This window comes from Triplophysa rosa, linkage group LG5 (assembly GCF_024868665.1).
Source record: "Triplophysa rosa linkage group LG5, Trosa_1v2, whole genome shotgun sequence".
Taxonomy (NCBI): Eukaryota; Metazoa; Chordata; class Actinopteri; order Cypriniformes; family Nemacheilidae; genus Triplophysa; species Triplophysa rosa.
The window spans coordinates 9,161,139-9,176,430 of record NC_079894.1 but is presented as its reverse complement, the minus strand read 5'-3'; the positions used below and the strand labels follow the sequence as shown (position 1 = coordinate 9,176,430).

Sequence of the window (15,292 nt, the reverse complement as noted above, 5' to 3'; positions counted from 1 at the left end):
TCCCACGTTTGGGAGACTATTGTCAGTTGCTTCTAATATGACACACATGAATCAACTCACCAGGTGTATTAATGATGGAGACATTCACAACATTTTGGGAGAAGGCTAATGAGTTCAGTTGTGTATACTTTTCCCATATCTGATTTACTTATTATAAGCAAAAGATGTAATTACATTTTATCCGATTAATCGGAAAAATAATCGTCCAACTAATCGATTATCAAAATAATCGTTAGTTGCAGCCCTAGTCTACAGTATTGAACGCAGCACTAAGGTCTAGCAGGACTAGGAGTGAGATGTTACCTTTATCTGATGCTATAAGCAGGTCGTTTGTCATTTTAATGAGCGCAATTTCAGTGCTTTGATGCAGTCTAAAGCCTGACTGAAATTTTTCATGTATGTCATTATTTTGTAAGAAAGAGCACAACTGAGTGGACACTACTTTTTCTAGTATTTTAGACAGGTAAGGGAGATTTAAAAATCGGTCTATAGCTTCCTAGTTCATTGGGGTCTAAGTTTGGTTTCTTGATAAGAGGCTTAATGACGGCCAGTTTAAAGGGTCCTGGGACATGGCCTAGATTAATTGACGAGTTGATAATGTTATAAATTGGCTCAATTGCAACAGGTAGTAACTCTTTTAATAATTTAGTTGGTATGGGGTCTAATAAGCATGTTGTAGGTTTAGATGTTGCAATAAGTTTAATTAAATCTTCCTGTTTTATAGGTGAAAAACACTGTAGCTTTTCTTTTGGGGCGATGGTTGATACTAATTCATAGGACAGACTTGGAGGTTGAGTTTTTACTATTTTCTCTGTAAACAATTTCATGAATTCATTGCTACCAAGGTGTGGCGAATAACCAGGTCATGTGACGCCTTCCCAAATTTATTAGAATCCTTCCGTGTTTGTAGCCACGTCTGTGTGCACATCGTGCTGTGGGAGAGGAATGTTGTGGATGTGGCTCGCCCACATCTCGTGTCATGTGATGAGGGTGTAAGTTGTTGCGAGTTGTTTTCCCAGGATAACATTTGGCAAAATGCATGGGACATGAATTAAGCATGCATATGTGTGTTTGTGAAAGCTTCTCACTTTATAAGGCTCCAGATGACTTGTGTTAGCAGGGTTGTGCAATCATGACCCACAGCTGGCCCTTTCCGCCAGGCTGACAGGAAACAGGAAAGTCAGGGTGTGCATGACCAGTTTTTTCTCTTTTTGTGCTGTGCAGATCTGGACTGAGCAACTGTGCCAAATCACCCACCATGTGAAATAGTCGAATAGAGTGTGTGTGTGCTCACATACAGTGTGTCTGTGTGACCGTACCATACTGTACTTACCTTATTGTCTTCCACAAAGTTAAATACACGGTCTGCTCTGAGCGGCCTCTTGAATGCAGGAAGAGGCTCAGTGTGTTTTGTTCTGAATGGGAGAAAAGTGATATTCATCTCCGGTTATAGTCAAAGCGCTGCCATTCAAAAATACCCCGCTCCTTCATTCAAAAACACCTTTCCTTTTGTATTTCTACAGACATGTGAAAGGCTCTGGAGAATGAGTCTTTGCACTACAGGGAGACTTTAGCAGGTGGAAAGAGAAGACATACGGCAGGTAGACACGCCAAAACACAACATAACAGTTGCGGAAAGCCTTAGCAACGGGGCTAAGCTGTTACACACTTCACTGAGGTCTCACAGTATGCGAGGAGAAAGAAATGAGCAGTGTTCCAAGCGAGAGAAAAATATTTAATATGCTGTTTGTGGGTTTTGATGCTGGTGGTAAGTGAGTTGAGGACCACCGACATAACACGTTGCCTGAGGCTGGAAGATTCTTCTCCTCCCTAAAAGCTCTTATCCACATTAATGCCCACACATTCACTCACGGACATAAACACTCTGTCTTTATGAGGCGAGTAAATTCACTTGGAATAAAAAAAATCGGTGAGACATTTTCTGCTCTGATTTTTGGAATTAACCTGTGAATTAAAATATTGTAAAGTGTCATTAATGGAGTTGTTAATGTTATTACAGTAGGAAGCATAGCAGACATATACAAAATATTGAATGTGTTTCATAACAAAGTCATAAAGGGTGGGGCTTTTTTACAACCTTGTGAATGGTGGCTGTTCAAAAAGCAGTTGGCTCTTTTAACTGTATAGGTGACACGTTGTTGTGGTTTCCACCGATCATTTTTCTATGAGTGGTTTGTCTCCTCATACTGTGTCTGCTAATACTTAAGGTGGCGTAAGGCTAAGTTACCCTTCATCAAAGGGGACAGTTCACACCAAAATGAAAATTCTGTCATTATTTACTCAGCATCAACCTATACATTTTATTGTTGCAATGAACACAAAAGAAGATATTTATGAGATTGATTTTAACCGAACAGTTTTGGGGCACCATTGACTTCCATAGTAGGAAACAAAACTACCATGGTAGTCAATGGTTCCCCAGAATGCTTTGGTTTCCTACATTATTCTAAATATCTTCTTTTGTGTTCAACAGAACAAAGAAATGTAAACAGATTTGAAACAACATGAGGGTGAGTAAATCATGACAGAATTTTCGTTTTTGGGTGAACTATTCCTTTAAAAGCGAGACGGGTAACCTCAGATCTCACACTGGGATCTCCTTACTTCTCGCTATAATCTGATTTCATCTAAGATTAATTTGAATGCAAGTTGAAGAAATATATTGTGAAAGCTACTGAGTCAGAGTGAACGTATTTCCATGGTTTCAATCAGAGCTTGTTTCTTGGGTCTAATAAGGTTTGTTCGGCTGTTGCCAGCTGGTTTGACTCACTTTGAGGACAGTTATAAGTGGAACACTTTAAATAAAGGAGGAGAAGATACGATGGCAAATGAAAGGATAATGGGGCCCATCAGTGCCCTAAAATAACAGTTTGCTGTTATTTGGTGGGTGCCGTCAGTCATGGCATGATCCGCGTGGGTTCTCGTGTGTGTTGTGACAAGGAGGTTTGTGTGTCAGGCTGTGCAGGAAAGCGAGCGCCTCAAATTGAGAGGGGAAATGACTTTGAAAATTATGTAATGAACAGGAAGGCCAAGGTCCCATTCAGACATTTAAAGGGACAGTTCACCCAAAAATTTAAATTCTGTCTTCATTTACTCACCCTCAAGTTGTTCCAAACTTGTTTACATTTCTTTGTTTGGTTGTACACAAAGAAAGCTATTTGGAAGAATTTTAGCAACTGAGATTTCTGGGGCACCATTGACTACCATTGTAGAAAGAATTATTGTGTAATTTGTTTGTTCTGTTTAACACAAAATAAGATATTTTTAAGAATTTAGGAAAACAGACAGTTCTGGGGCACCTTTGACAAGCATTTTAATTTATACAGGTAACAACTTGAGGTTGAGTAATTCATGTCAGAATTTTCATTTGTTGATGAACTATCCCTTTAAGTCCATCCACAGGACATCTCTCCTATTGTGTCTGCTTGTTGTGCTGTAGAACCTGCTTGTGGATCAATGACGTGAAGCTCATTTTTTTGTGTCACTGGGATTTCATTTCATTTAAAAGGGTTAAAATTTCAAAATAAAGTTGCAAATTACTTGCATACATTCTCTTTTCTGAGGACCAGGACTGAAATTCTGGTTTTAATTCATCTTGAGAGAATAATTGGGGAGAGAATGATTGCAGAAATGTCTATGTAAACCGTAAAAACTTGATACCAAAAATTAACCTTGTTTAAAAACGATGAAATTCTCAATAAAAGACCATATTAGATAGCTTGCATAATCTTACATTAGTCCTATTTAATAGTAAATAAAAGTTAATGGAACACCATTGTTCTAAATATTATAATTAATGTGGGGAATCCTGTGAGTCAAGTCATATTCATGAAGTGTCAAGGTGGTGAAACCACCATTTAAGGGGCAATTTTGTTAATATTGTGCAAGAAGACGTGATAGGAAATGAAAGCACAGAGAAGAACCCCTAACTGCTGCATGCAAAGGTTAGAAACTCTTTTTAAAAAGAGATCATTTGACATGTTTAGGGTGTGTCAGGTATTCTTAGGTATGCGTGTCAAATGGTTTGACCCCAGAAATATATTGATATTTCATCATTATTATAAAAATGAGTATTAACTTGATAAATTGCATTTGAAATATTCTCACCAAGGCCGTGTGTGTTTACATAGGTGTCCATATATGCCTGTCAAATTTGATTCAGTTACACCATTGGACTTCTATAACAAACCTTTCTGTTAGGGGCCAATTTAGTCAAATATCACTAATTTATGATGCTAATTGAAGATGTAATATAAACTAAACTACTATTTGGAACTATTTTCAAAGTGGCGCTTTATCCACAAGTTCAGAATTAAAGCTCTGTAAGTCCAAGATGTATTCAATAAACAATGGTCTTTGGCTGTATAAGCAACATGGTCAAGTGGTCAATTGGCGTAACCAGCATTTTTCAGAAAAATATAATTATATACGGGAAAATGTATGCGTAATAAAAGAGAAGCATCTAGTTTAGTGTATGTATTAATATGGTTTTTACCCATTTTTTACCAAGATTATTTAGAAAACAAAGGTGTTTTCAGCATACGTCCCAATAAATGTTGCAAAACACATACAAATTTATATTTAGAGAATAATAAAATCTATTTTCATGTGATATTTTTAAATAAATTATTTATTTTTAGGAGTATATTTACATTCCATCTAGGTGGATAAAATATTTCATATTTCGCATTCTTTGCCAGTTACACCATTTGACATATTTTATAAAAATTCACTTGGAATAAACACTTGGAAAAATGCACATATCTGAACTGCTGAATGTGCATTTTTCCAAGTGTTTATTCCAAGTGAATTTTTATAAAATATATGAAAATATTTAATTTTTTCATACATTTTGTATACATTTCATTTCATTGTCTACCTTGTAAAAAATCTTATTAATTATCACTTTAAATTTAAATTTGTCACCGTAAATTTAAAAAACTGTAATTGAGCCAGAGTCAGTATATATATATATATATACACTCACCTAAAGGATTATTAGGAACACCATACTAATACGGTGTTTGACCCCCTTTCGCCTTCAGAACTGCCTTAATTCTACGTGGCATTGATTCAACAAGGTGCTGAAAGCATTCTTTAGAAATGTTGGCCCATATTGATAGGATAGCATCTTGCAGTTGATGGAGATTTGTGGGATGCACATCCAGGGCACGAAGCTCCCGTTCCACCACATCCCAAAGATGTTCTATCGGGTTGAGATCTGGTGACTGTGGGGGCCATTCTAGTACAGTGAACTCATTGTCATGTTCAAGAAACCAATTTGAAATGATTCGAGCTTTGTGACATGGTGCATTATCCTGCTGGAAGTAGCCATTAGAGGATGGGTACATGGTGGTCATAAAGGGATGGACATGGTCAGAAACAATGCTCAGGGCTGGCATTTAAACGATGCCCATTGGCAATAAGAAAGTGTGCCAAGAAACTCCCCCACACCATTACAACTGCTGGTCATGATTCCAGTTTATTCTGTTTGCCAAATTCTGACTCTACCATTTGAATGTCTCAACAGAAATCGAGACTCATCAGACCAGGCAACATTTTTCCAGTCTTCAACTGTCCAATTTTGGTGAGCTCGTGCAAATTTAGCCTCTTTTTCCTATTTGTAGTGGAGATGAGTGGTACCCGGTGGGGTCTTCTGCTGTTGTAGCCCATCTGCCTCAATTGGTGTGCGTGTTGTGGCTTCACAAATGCTTTGCTGATACCTGCGTTGTAACGAGTGGTTATTTCAGTCAAAGTTGCTCTTCTATCAGCTTGAATCAGTCGGCCCATTCTCCTCGACTCTAGCATCAACAAGGCATTTTCGCCCACAGGACTGCCGCATACTGGATGTTTTTCCCTTTTCACACCATTCTTTGTAAACCCTAGAAAGGTTGTGCGTGAAAATCCCAGTAACTGAGCAGATTGTGAAATACTCAGACCGGCCGTCTGGCACCAACAACCATGGCACCTCAAAATTGCTTAAATACTTTCTTTCCCTTCGACATTCAGTTTGGAGTTCAGGAGATTGTCTTGACCAGACCACAACCCTAAATGCATTGAAGCAACCTGCCAGTGATTGGTTGATTAGATAATTGCATTATGAGAATTGAACAGGCGTTCCTAATAGAGCCTGTATTGGTGGTATTTAGGGTTCAACGTACACGGTAGACCCATGCGATTAATTTTCAAATTAACGCGTGAGAAAATATTTATCGCAATTAACGCAGCATCCGTTTGTTTTGACATCCTTTGTCTAGCGTTACATTATGTAATCACGCTCTTACTCGTGTACAGGCTTTTAAACCACTTAAGCGCGATTTTAAACAGTTGCTTTGACGCGTTCAATGGAGATAGACAGCTTCTAAACTGTGGGACGCGGCAAAACGCAACGCGAGGTCCAGTCTGGTGTAAACAGTCACCTGCTAAGGGCTGCGTCGGTGAATCTCTGTCAGACAGCACATCTGTGTCAAGTTCTCTTTCGTGCTTGAATGGATAAAACCACACAAGATTATGTCAGAAAGCCCGTTTTGTCTAGCATTTTCTTAAGCACAGACTTCAAAGTGTAAAATAAAATCTTAAATGAATGCGAAGAGTTGTGAAAATGGGAGTGCGGTGACGGTCAGATCTGCGTACTGAGACAGCTCTTAAAGGGGCCACGTTCTTAAACGTGCTGCTGTGACTCCTGTCACTAATGTTAATCAAAGAACAAAATAAAAGAAGAAATCAATGTGATTTTATAGCTTTAATGAGAATTCTTCTGCATTTAATTTATAATTTAGCATTAATAAAGACTGTAAAGTGTCCTTCAATTCGTGTATGTTTCCTACACGAGCTCTCAATTATACTGTTGAATGGCTATAATTCATGTTAAAATAATCAATTTAATAGTGACATCAGTTACAATACTAATATCAAAATGTTAGCTTTCATAAAATGATGCTGTTAAAGAAATATGTTGTTTCTACATCAATTTGAAGATTAAATGTGAAATTATTAAAATGTAAAAGTATATATTTAAAATATAATAGTTATGTGCGATTAATCGTGATTAATCACAGAAAAATTAATCCGATTAATTTTTTTAATCGATTGACAGCACTAATATATATATATGTATATGTATCAACATTTGATTTTGGTTTTGCATTGTTGACATACAGATATGTAAAGACCAGTACTGCTGAAGCAGACGATACGAGATCATATGCTGAATGAAAAGGTTTTGTGGTCTCAGGGCTCTGGGTGTAAGCTCAGTGTGGCCTCTTTGGCCCCGTCAGACAGATGGGGTGACACCTCTGTGAATTATTGTCTTTTACGTCCTCTGTTAGATTTGAGAGGCAGTCCTTAGTTTTCGCTTTCAGCAGCAAGCTGGGCCCCTTCACACAAGGCCATCTCTCATCCCACCACTTCCCTCGGCCTAAGTGAACAAGCGGCCGATTGTTGCGTACTATCCTTGAAGGAATTTTTCAATTTAGCTTTTTAGCGTCCTTTGGAATCGACACTTTATTAATCAGACATCCTTCCATAGAAGAGGAAACCTTGCGAATTTAGCTGCGAGCAGAAAACCCTTCATGAGAAAGAAGTTGCTGCAACTGAAGCAAAACAAAACACTTCAAACAAACAGCTTTCCTGTAGGTCAGTGGTTAGCTCAGTGGTTAAAGCATGGCCCCAGAGATTGCACATACTTAGAAACAAATGTTTAGTATAATGCAATGTAAGTCGCTTTGCATAAAAGCGTCTGCAAAATGCGTCAATGTAAACAGAAGCATGAGGCTACAAAAGTACATGAAATATTAGGCCGGACTTTCTGTAAACTTTCTTTCTCATTGTAAGTTTCCATCGTAAGTGGTACAAATCCGAAAATAAATGCAGGCTTCAGTTTCAGTGGAAATCCTTATTATAGCTTTTGATGGGTGAGAGGCCGAGGCTTAGCTTAGGCCCCATTAGCTGCTAAAGCAGGAGGGATCCAGGCATCAAAGCAGCACAGCACGATGTGCTCAACTGTGCTAATCTCAGCCTAACCACCCAGCAGTTTAAAGGGGTCAATTGGAACAACATAAGGACAACAAAAAGCATAAGTGCAATAAAAAACTAGTCTCATATAGCCTACCACAGTATACAAAGCTAAGTTTTTTTTTTTTTTTAAAGAGTAGAAAAGAGATACAAGTCAGAACTGATCAGTATGACACGGCTAAAACGAATATTATTGTTTGTTTTCGATGTAATGCAATGTGTATACACAATTTAAGGTTAAAAAACGCTGTATTTTCCACATACCGTGCATGTTTGTATCTCCTCTTTGCCCCGCCTCTATGAAACGTGCAGATTTTTTACAAAGCTCATGGCTCTGAAAAGTGAGGTGTGCTATGATTGGCCAGTTCACCAGTGCGTAGTGATTGGTCGAATACTGCAAGGAAATGTAACGCCTCTTACCATATTTGTAACTTCAGGTTCCAAAGCAATTGTACTGAAAGGTACTCCCACCTTACTTGTGTATACATTTGTGCGGTCTTAGTCAAATCATACCATGAACTGATGTAGATTTGTGGGGGTGTGGTTACACGAGGTGTTTCAGGCAGGTCTGGGTGAGCATTTGCTTTTAGATAGAATGCATCTTTTGTTCTGACACTTTCATTTTTGCAATTTTACGTGTCTAATACATGCATGGGCAACTTATAACACACCAAAAACACAGAAAAACACGTATTCGCGCCATATGACCCCTTTAACCTGTCCCCTGGAACTGGGACTGTATCAGGACTGACAGCTGACTGAATTAACTCCGCTGCCTTTTATTGAGTCATGTTAACTCTCTTTTCTCTGTCGTTTTGCTATCTCTGTCCTGCCTCTTCTCTCAGAATCCTTACTTTAGCTCTCTGGCACTGTGACTTGCCGGCTTGGAAAGGTCATTAATTATTGCTGGTTAGCTGTAGGGTTTTGTCGCTGTGTGTGGCCGTCTATTGGCCTCACTCCCTCTCTCTTTTTCATCCTCTCTTCCTTTTACTCTCGAGTGTATGATCGTGCAATTCTCATTGACTCTATTTGAAGTTCTGTAACGTTTTTATCACCATGTCTGTTTGAAATATAAAATTGCAGGTTACTTTACATACTTACTTTTACATGGGTTGACTTTTCCCACAGAATCCGGCCCAACAGTGCAAATAACATGTATATTTTTTAAGTTACATATTGCACCTTTACAGGTGCATTGTGTGAGATTAAGAGGAATCTATTGACAGAAATGCAATATAATACACATAACTCTTCCGAGGTGAATAAAGACCTTACATTATGAAGAGTTATGTTTTAATTTCCTTAGAATGAGCTATTTCTATCTACATACACCGTGGGTCCCCTTACATGGAATTCTCCATGTTGTTTCTGCAGTAGCCCTAAACGGACAAACTGCTCTACAGAGCATGTTTTGTAAATACACTGTCGGCAAAGAAGCGAAAACGTGATGACATGTTTGTCCTGTGTCAGCCACCGTAGTGCTTTGAAAGGGAGGGGTGGAGTGAGGTCTTTGGTTGCAAATAATATATCAAATTTCAAACGCTGGACCTTTAAAGTCACTGGTATTTTCAGTCATATCATACAAATCTTTTGAATATTCACCTTTCTTATTTTAAATTTCTGTGTGTTTGTTTTTTGCTGTTTTTATCATTTTTAGTTCATTGTGTCTATCAGTGTTTTTTACTAAGAAGTTGGATTGTTTTAGTAGTCAAAACCCCAAACTCTGCTTCATACAGTATAGACAATACACAAACGTAAGAACAAATACAATTAACCAACATTTATAACAGAATCAAAATGGTAAAAGAACATCTTTAAAACATCTTAAATTATATATGTGAAATAAAAAAAACGAAAACAGGAATTAGTTCTGGATGAGTGTTTTCCTGGGGGGCCACAGATTTTGTGGCATTATATGAAATATAGAAATGTATCATAAATTTAATGCAAACAAACATCAGAAAAATAAGACCACCAACCAAAAGTATGGATGTTCCAGTATTGTATAACAGAATTTGTTTTTGGTTTATTATACATTTTTATTTGAGGAAGGGCACAAAGCGGTGCACTCTACACAAAGGGGCATTACAGTGAAAAGATTTGAGAACCACTGGCATAGGTCATGGCTCTGCATGACAGTGGTGGTCCCAACCCTGCTGGTATATCATCTGCAGAGATGGTCTGTCATTCCAGATTGATCTGTCTGCATTTTCAGGCCAAAGCTTTCTCCTCACACATGCGTCTTTATCCCAGCCTTAGTTCATGGTGATGGCTCAGTGACTGGGTCTAAAGGAGGTCACCATCTGTATAATCTGTTTACCTTTGTTTTGCCATGTCAATCTCACCTGATGCACTGCATATACCCGGAGCTTGAGGAGTGGTTAAAAGGTGATGATTGATAGATGGAAAATCAAACAGTCAGGGAAGAAGAGAGACAATGGATGGACCACATTATGGTGCGGGATGGGATGGGTTCAGATTTCTGCTCGGCTGGTGTCCACAAACATGTATAATGTCTTTAACTGAGTTAAGAAACATCTGTCAAACATAAGAATTTAAAATTTAGAATTAGCTAAACTCAAACCCATTCTATCCTTCCAAAAATTTGAAATAGTCATCCACGCATTCATTACCTCACGCCTTGATTACTGCAACTCACTCTACTGTGGAGTAAAGCAATCATTGATTGGGTGCCTTCAGACAGTACCAAATGCTGCAGCCAGATTGCTGACTGGGAGGTGAAAATTGGATCACATTTCTCCCTTTTTAACTTCTCTCCACTGGTTACAAGTTAAACAGAGAATTGAGAATAAAATAAAAAAAATTGTTTTTAAAGCATTGCACGGACTAGCACCAGCATATCTCTCTGACATTTTAACCCTCTCGAGGTCTCTTAGATCAGGCAGTCTCGGAATGCTCTTGGAATGTCTTGTTCATAGATCTAGGTTAAACCATCGGGGAGACCGAGCTTTTGCGATCATAGGCCCTAAACTCTGGAATAATCTTCCAACATCGATCCGGATGGTGTCATCACTTTTTATTGGGGCATAGGTGCAACACTGTTGTCTTAAAATATGTGATGCCAGGGGGGCCTTTGAGACATCTGTGCCCAGTGCACATCAAAGTCATAATCCGTCCCTGCCCCAGACTGTTTGGTGTGTAGCTTGCTGTCCTGCGCTATTTGGTACTATGTTGTTACTTTTTATGTGATCACAAGGGGGGACTTGAGTCATATTCGAGGCTTGGGGGTCATATTTGGTATGCCCCTATGTAAATCATGAGCTTTTGAGGTCTGATGTAGTCAAATGTTTTGTGCATCTCTTCATACCCATAGCATTGCTTACAGTGCTAAAACTGTTTACATATGTGTTCAAGTTGCAAACGGGTGGCATTGCGTTCGAAACGGAGAAAGTTGCGCATCAATTCCTTCACCCCACCCTTCTTTGATGACTCAGTGACCTTTTAATTCCCCAAACCCTCCCCCCCGGCCTCCATTAACCCAGAGTCACGCAGCACTAAACCGCTCCATCATTACCGTCTTGAGCGAATTGCGTTTTATCAAAGCTGAGTTCATCGTTAGTGGTGAAATCACTCGCCACAGCCGAGTTCACTCTACAGGTCTCAAAACGCAAGCTCCGGGGGGCGGCAACCCTCTTTCGTGTCAGTTACACAATCTTCTCATTTCTTAGTGCATCCTGGTTCACAATAACACCGCTGTGCTCTACGGTTGGCTTCAGTTGCCTGCTGAGTCATCCGGTGAGGTGGTGCATCTCCCAACCAGTCACTCGAACATCACAAACCAACCGAGGATTGTGAAACCAAGTAGAATAAACAAGCGCATCCACTAGTTTTATGAGCATTTTGCAGCTTTCGCATGATCTTTTGTCGACCTTGTTTATATTTCCTTTTTTGATTATCTGTCTTTCTTCTAACAGAAAGGCAGTCCAGGAAAGTTCTCCATGAATGTACGTCACAATGATGATGACCGACCAGATTCCGCTGGACCTGCCGCCGCCGCTATTGAACGGGGAGGTGGCCATGATGCCGCACATGATTAATGTTAACGGGGATGGATCGCAACAGGTGAGTGTGAATGTGCACAGGGCTCGAGCCAGAAATGACTCGATGTGGGGGCATAGTTAGATTGTTGGTCATTTTTTACATTATTCTATTTAGGTCTAGATCTATTTTTGGGTTTGCCTCGGACTGTTCACCACCATATAATTAAACCACATTATTGTTTTATATCGTCACTGTCTTTTTGAAACCTGTATGTCTAAATTTGCTGTTTGCTTTTTTTTAAATGACTAAATACTGTTGACAAGCCCTTTTTAAATACTTTTTATTGGTTAGATTAGATATTTGCAAAACCCAGTGACAAAAATAAAGGGTGACTAATTATAATGATTTATGGCGAAAAAATAAAAATGATGAAATATGGAGATATGAGGTTTCAGAAGGACAACAGTGCTCCTATATTAGGAGAGCATTTATTTTATCAGATTTTTATAGTATTTCTTACTATTATAATAGTTTATTTTTTACATTCTCATTGTTTTTTGACAGATGTTTATAGAAGTTATAGTTATTAAAGGTGATTCTACCTACTTTGTTAATTCTAGCCAGGTTTCCATCACCCTGGTTTTATGCACATTTTGAAGTTTGGCATCACAAACGAGTAATGGAAAGGCTAAATTTCGTAATAAAAAACGCTAATTTGCAAAAAAGTTTTTACGCTCGCTTGAGGTGGTTTTTCTTTTTGAGAAAAACAGTTAATGTGAATAATAGGAGATGGAAATGCATTTGCCAAATAAATTCTGACGTTGCGAACATTAAACCCACAAGACTAAGCGGCTGTTACCGTTGATGGTGTCTTTTTGGTTTTCAGATCTTTTTTATTTACTGTTGGTTACTAGGTTACCAATACCACCAATCCGCTCGAGGAACTTGATGGAAACGCACCAATTTCACATTATACCATGTCTACACCAGACCTGGGGCAATGGGATGTGACAAAAGACAATAGAACTAGGGCTGTGCGATTTGGGGAAAATATCCAATTGCGATTTTTTTGACAGACATTGCGATTGCGATTTGATTTGCGATTTTAACTTTTCTAATTCAAACTTCAGCTCAATATTGTTGTGTGGAGCACAGTATGGGTATAATTACCCTGCTGAAAGAAAACAATAAAAAAAACATTACAGAAATTCTAATTGTTTCCATTAAAACCATTACAAAATTCATTTTTGTAGTGTGTTTTGGGCATTATTCAAATCGGGCTTACTGTTGTTCAATTGGTTCCCAGCTTCAAGATTACATCACACCAATAGAATCCAAATACCAGTGTACACTATTATAGTTTCCATTAAAACAAATACAACTCCCATTGTAACCCTTAAATCCATAACATTTTCTATTGTGTTAGTGAATTTTTTAAATAGTTCATAGGTTACATAGGCTGATTTATTATTTTTTAAGTATGTGGGATTTTTTAAAACTAGTAGAAAATGTGCTGAATGTTTAATTTCATCCAAGTGAAATTAGCAAAACAGTTAGATAGAATTTACATTTGTTTGAAACCTAGGCGTGAGTTGACACAGGGTGCGCGCGTGCGTCAAGGCAACAGGCTGTGTGTGCGCATCAAGTTTAAACGGCTCGTCCACGAGACGCGCAATGCGGGGCAGAGACGTGCGAGTATGAAACAGGCTATGTGTGCGCATTAAGTTTAAACTGCTCGTCCGCGAGACGCGCAACGCGGGGAAGAGTCGCGCGAGTATGAAAAAGGCTATGTGTGCGCATTAAGTTTAAACGGCTCGTCCGAGAGACGCGCAACGCGGGGAAGAGTCGCGCGAGTATGAAACAGGCTATGTGTGCGCGTCAAGTTTAAACGGCTCGTCCGCAAGACGCGCAACGCAGGGAAGAGAGCGAGTATAACACAGGCTGTGTGTGCGGTCTTCTGAATTGGATGGTTCTTTAGCATTTATTTGCCTAATATGATCGATCTGACTCTGCAGATGCCATAATAACACACTCTCTCTCTCTCTCTCGCTTTCTGTTTTTTTTTTTTTTTTGATTAGGCATAACGGAGGTGCGCTCACTCTGTTGGTTAGCAAGAATGCCACTCAAAGCGGGCTTGGAACAGACGCGTTTCCTATGTTTCACATCGTTTCCACATCGCAGCCTCTTGCGATTAGCAAATCGCAACGTCTCACATCGCGATTGCGATTCGATTTCGATTAATCGTTCAGCCCTAAATAGAACGCATTAGAACCCATTATAATTGAAAAATTTGTCCACACTGGATGCGGCGCGACGCGGCAATCCCATTAAAACAAGCCGTGTATCGTGTTGGAAACCTGGCTACTGTGGCTCTGTGGAACCATCAAAACATTGTGTTTGAGCATATGTCTGTTGCCCAGTGGAAGACGGGGATGTGTTTAGAAAATGTTAAACCATTAGTGATGTTTTAACTACAACAACAACCGTAACCAGAGTATAGCCCTAATATTAGCAGTTATGTTTGCTAGTGACACAGAAATTGCACACTTCACCTTTAAAGAGGAACTTAGTGGGTGCACTTCAAGTTCAAATATTGTGATGTGCTGAGAGAACAGTGACAAGTTCATTTGCGGTTCAATAATCAGAAAATGAGAACTTGACAACCTCAGTTGTTCCAGGTCAACTGTTCCCTGAAATCCACCTGACAGTTATGCTGTTCTTCAGAAATCCTTATGGAAAACAAATACTAAAAATATTTCAAACAAGCCTAGCGTTCAGCTTCTTGAAACTTTCAGTGTATTGGTCAGTCGGATTTTTATGAATAGGCATAAATTGCTTGTGTTTTCTAGTATTTTGGTTGTTTTAGAGAGGTTTTGGGCTGAAAGACCAACTACATCCTACCTTAACCTAGAACTCTGTATTCTTGTTATGCCGTTTTGTTCTTCAGGGTTATGCCTAAAACAATGAGGAACATTCAAGTGTTCTTACATTAGACATTCAAGGAACGTTCAGAGCCCTTAGGCACGCTTCACCTCTCCCTCACACGTCTCTGTAGATCTGCACTATCAGAGCGGATCTGTCTGTTCTGATCTCTGCTCCAGGTGCTGCAGATACAGGGCCAGGCCATGTTTCCTCCGGCCAGAGAGGAAAGAGAATCAGACCCTTGAGAGAGAGGGCAAAGGGCGTCTGCAGCAGATAGTGAAGGTTAAGTGCTCTGAATACTGCCAAGTTCACATCCACTCTTCTCACAGAGAAG

At 39.2% G+C, this 15,292-nt stretch overlaps 1 protein-coding gene across 2 annotated transcripts in view; it reads left to right on the top strand.

Moving 5' to 3' along the window:
* fndc3ba (fibronectin type III domain containing 3Ba) overlaps positions 1-15,292 on the top strand; it is a 152,269-nt gene that overhangs the window by 33,649 nt on the left and 103,328 nt on the right. The window contains exon 2 of one of the 2 annotated variants that reach the window (XM_057333414.1): positions 11,974-12,117. In XM_057333414.1, coding sequence (XP_057189397.1) covers positions 11,998-12,117 — 120 coding nt within the window. In that variant the 5' untranslated portion in view covers positions 11,974-11,997. Of the gene's footprint in view, positions 1-11,969; positions 12,118-15,292 lie in introns of both variants that reach the window. The other variant, XM_057333413.1, reaches the window with a different exon arrangement.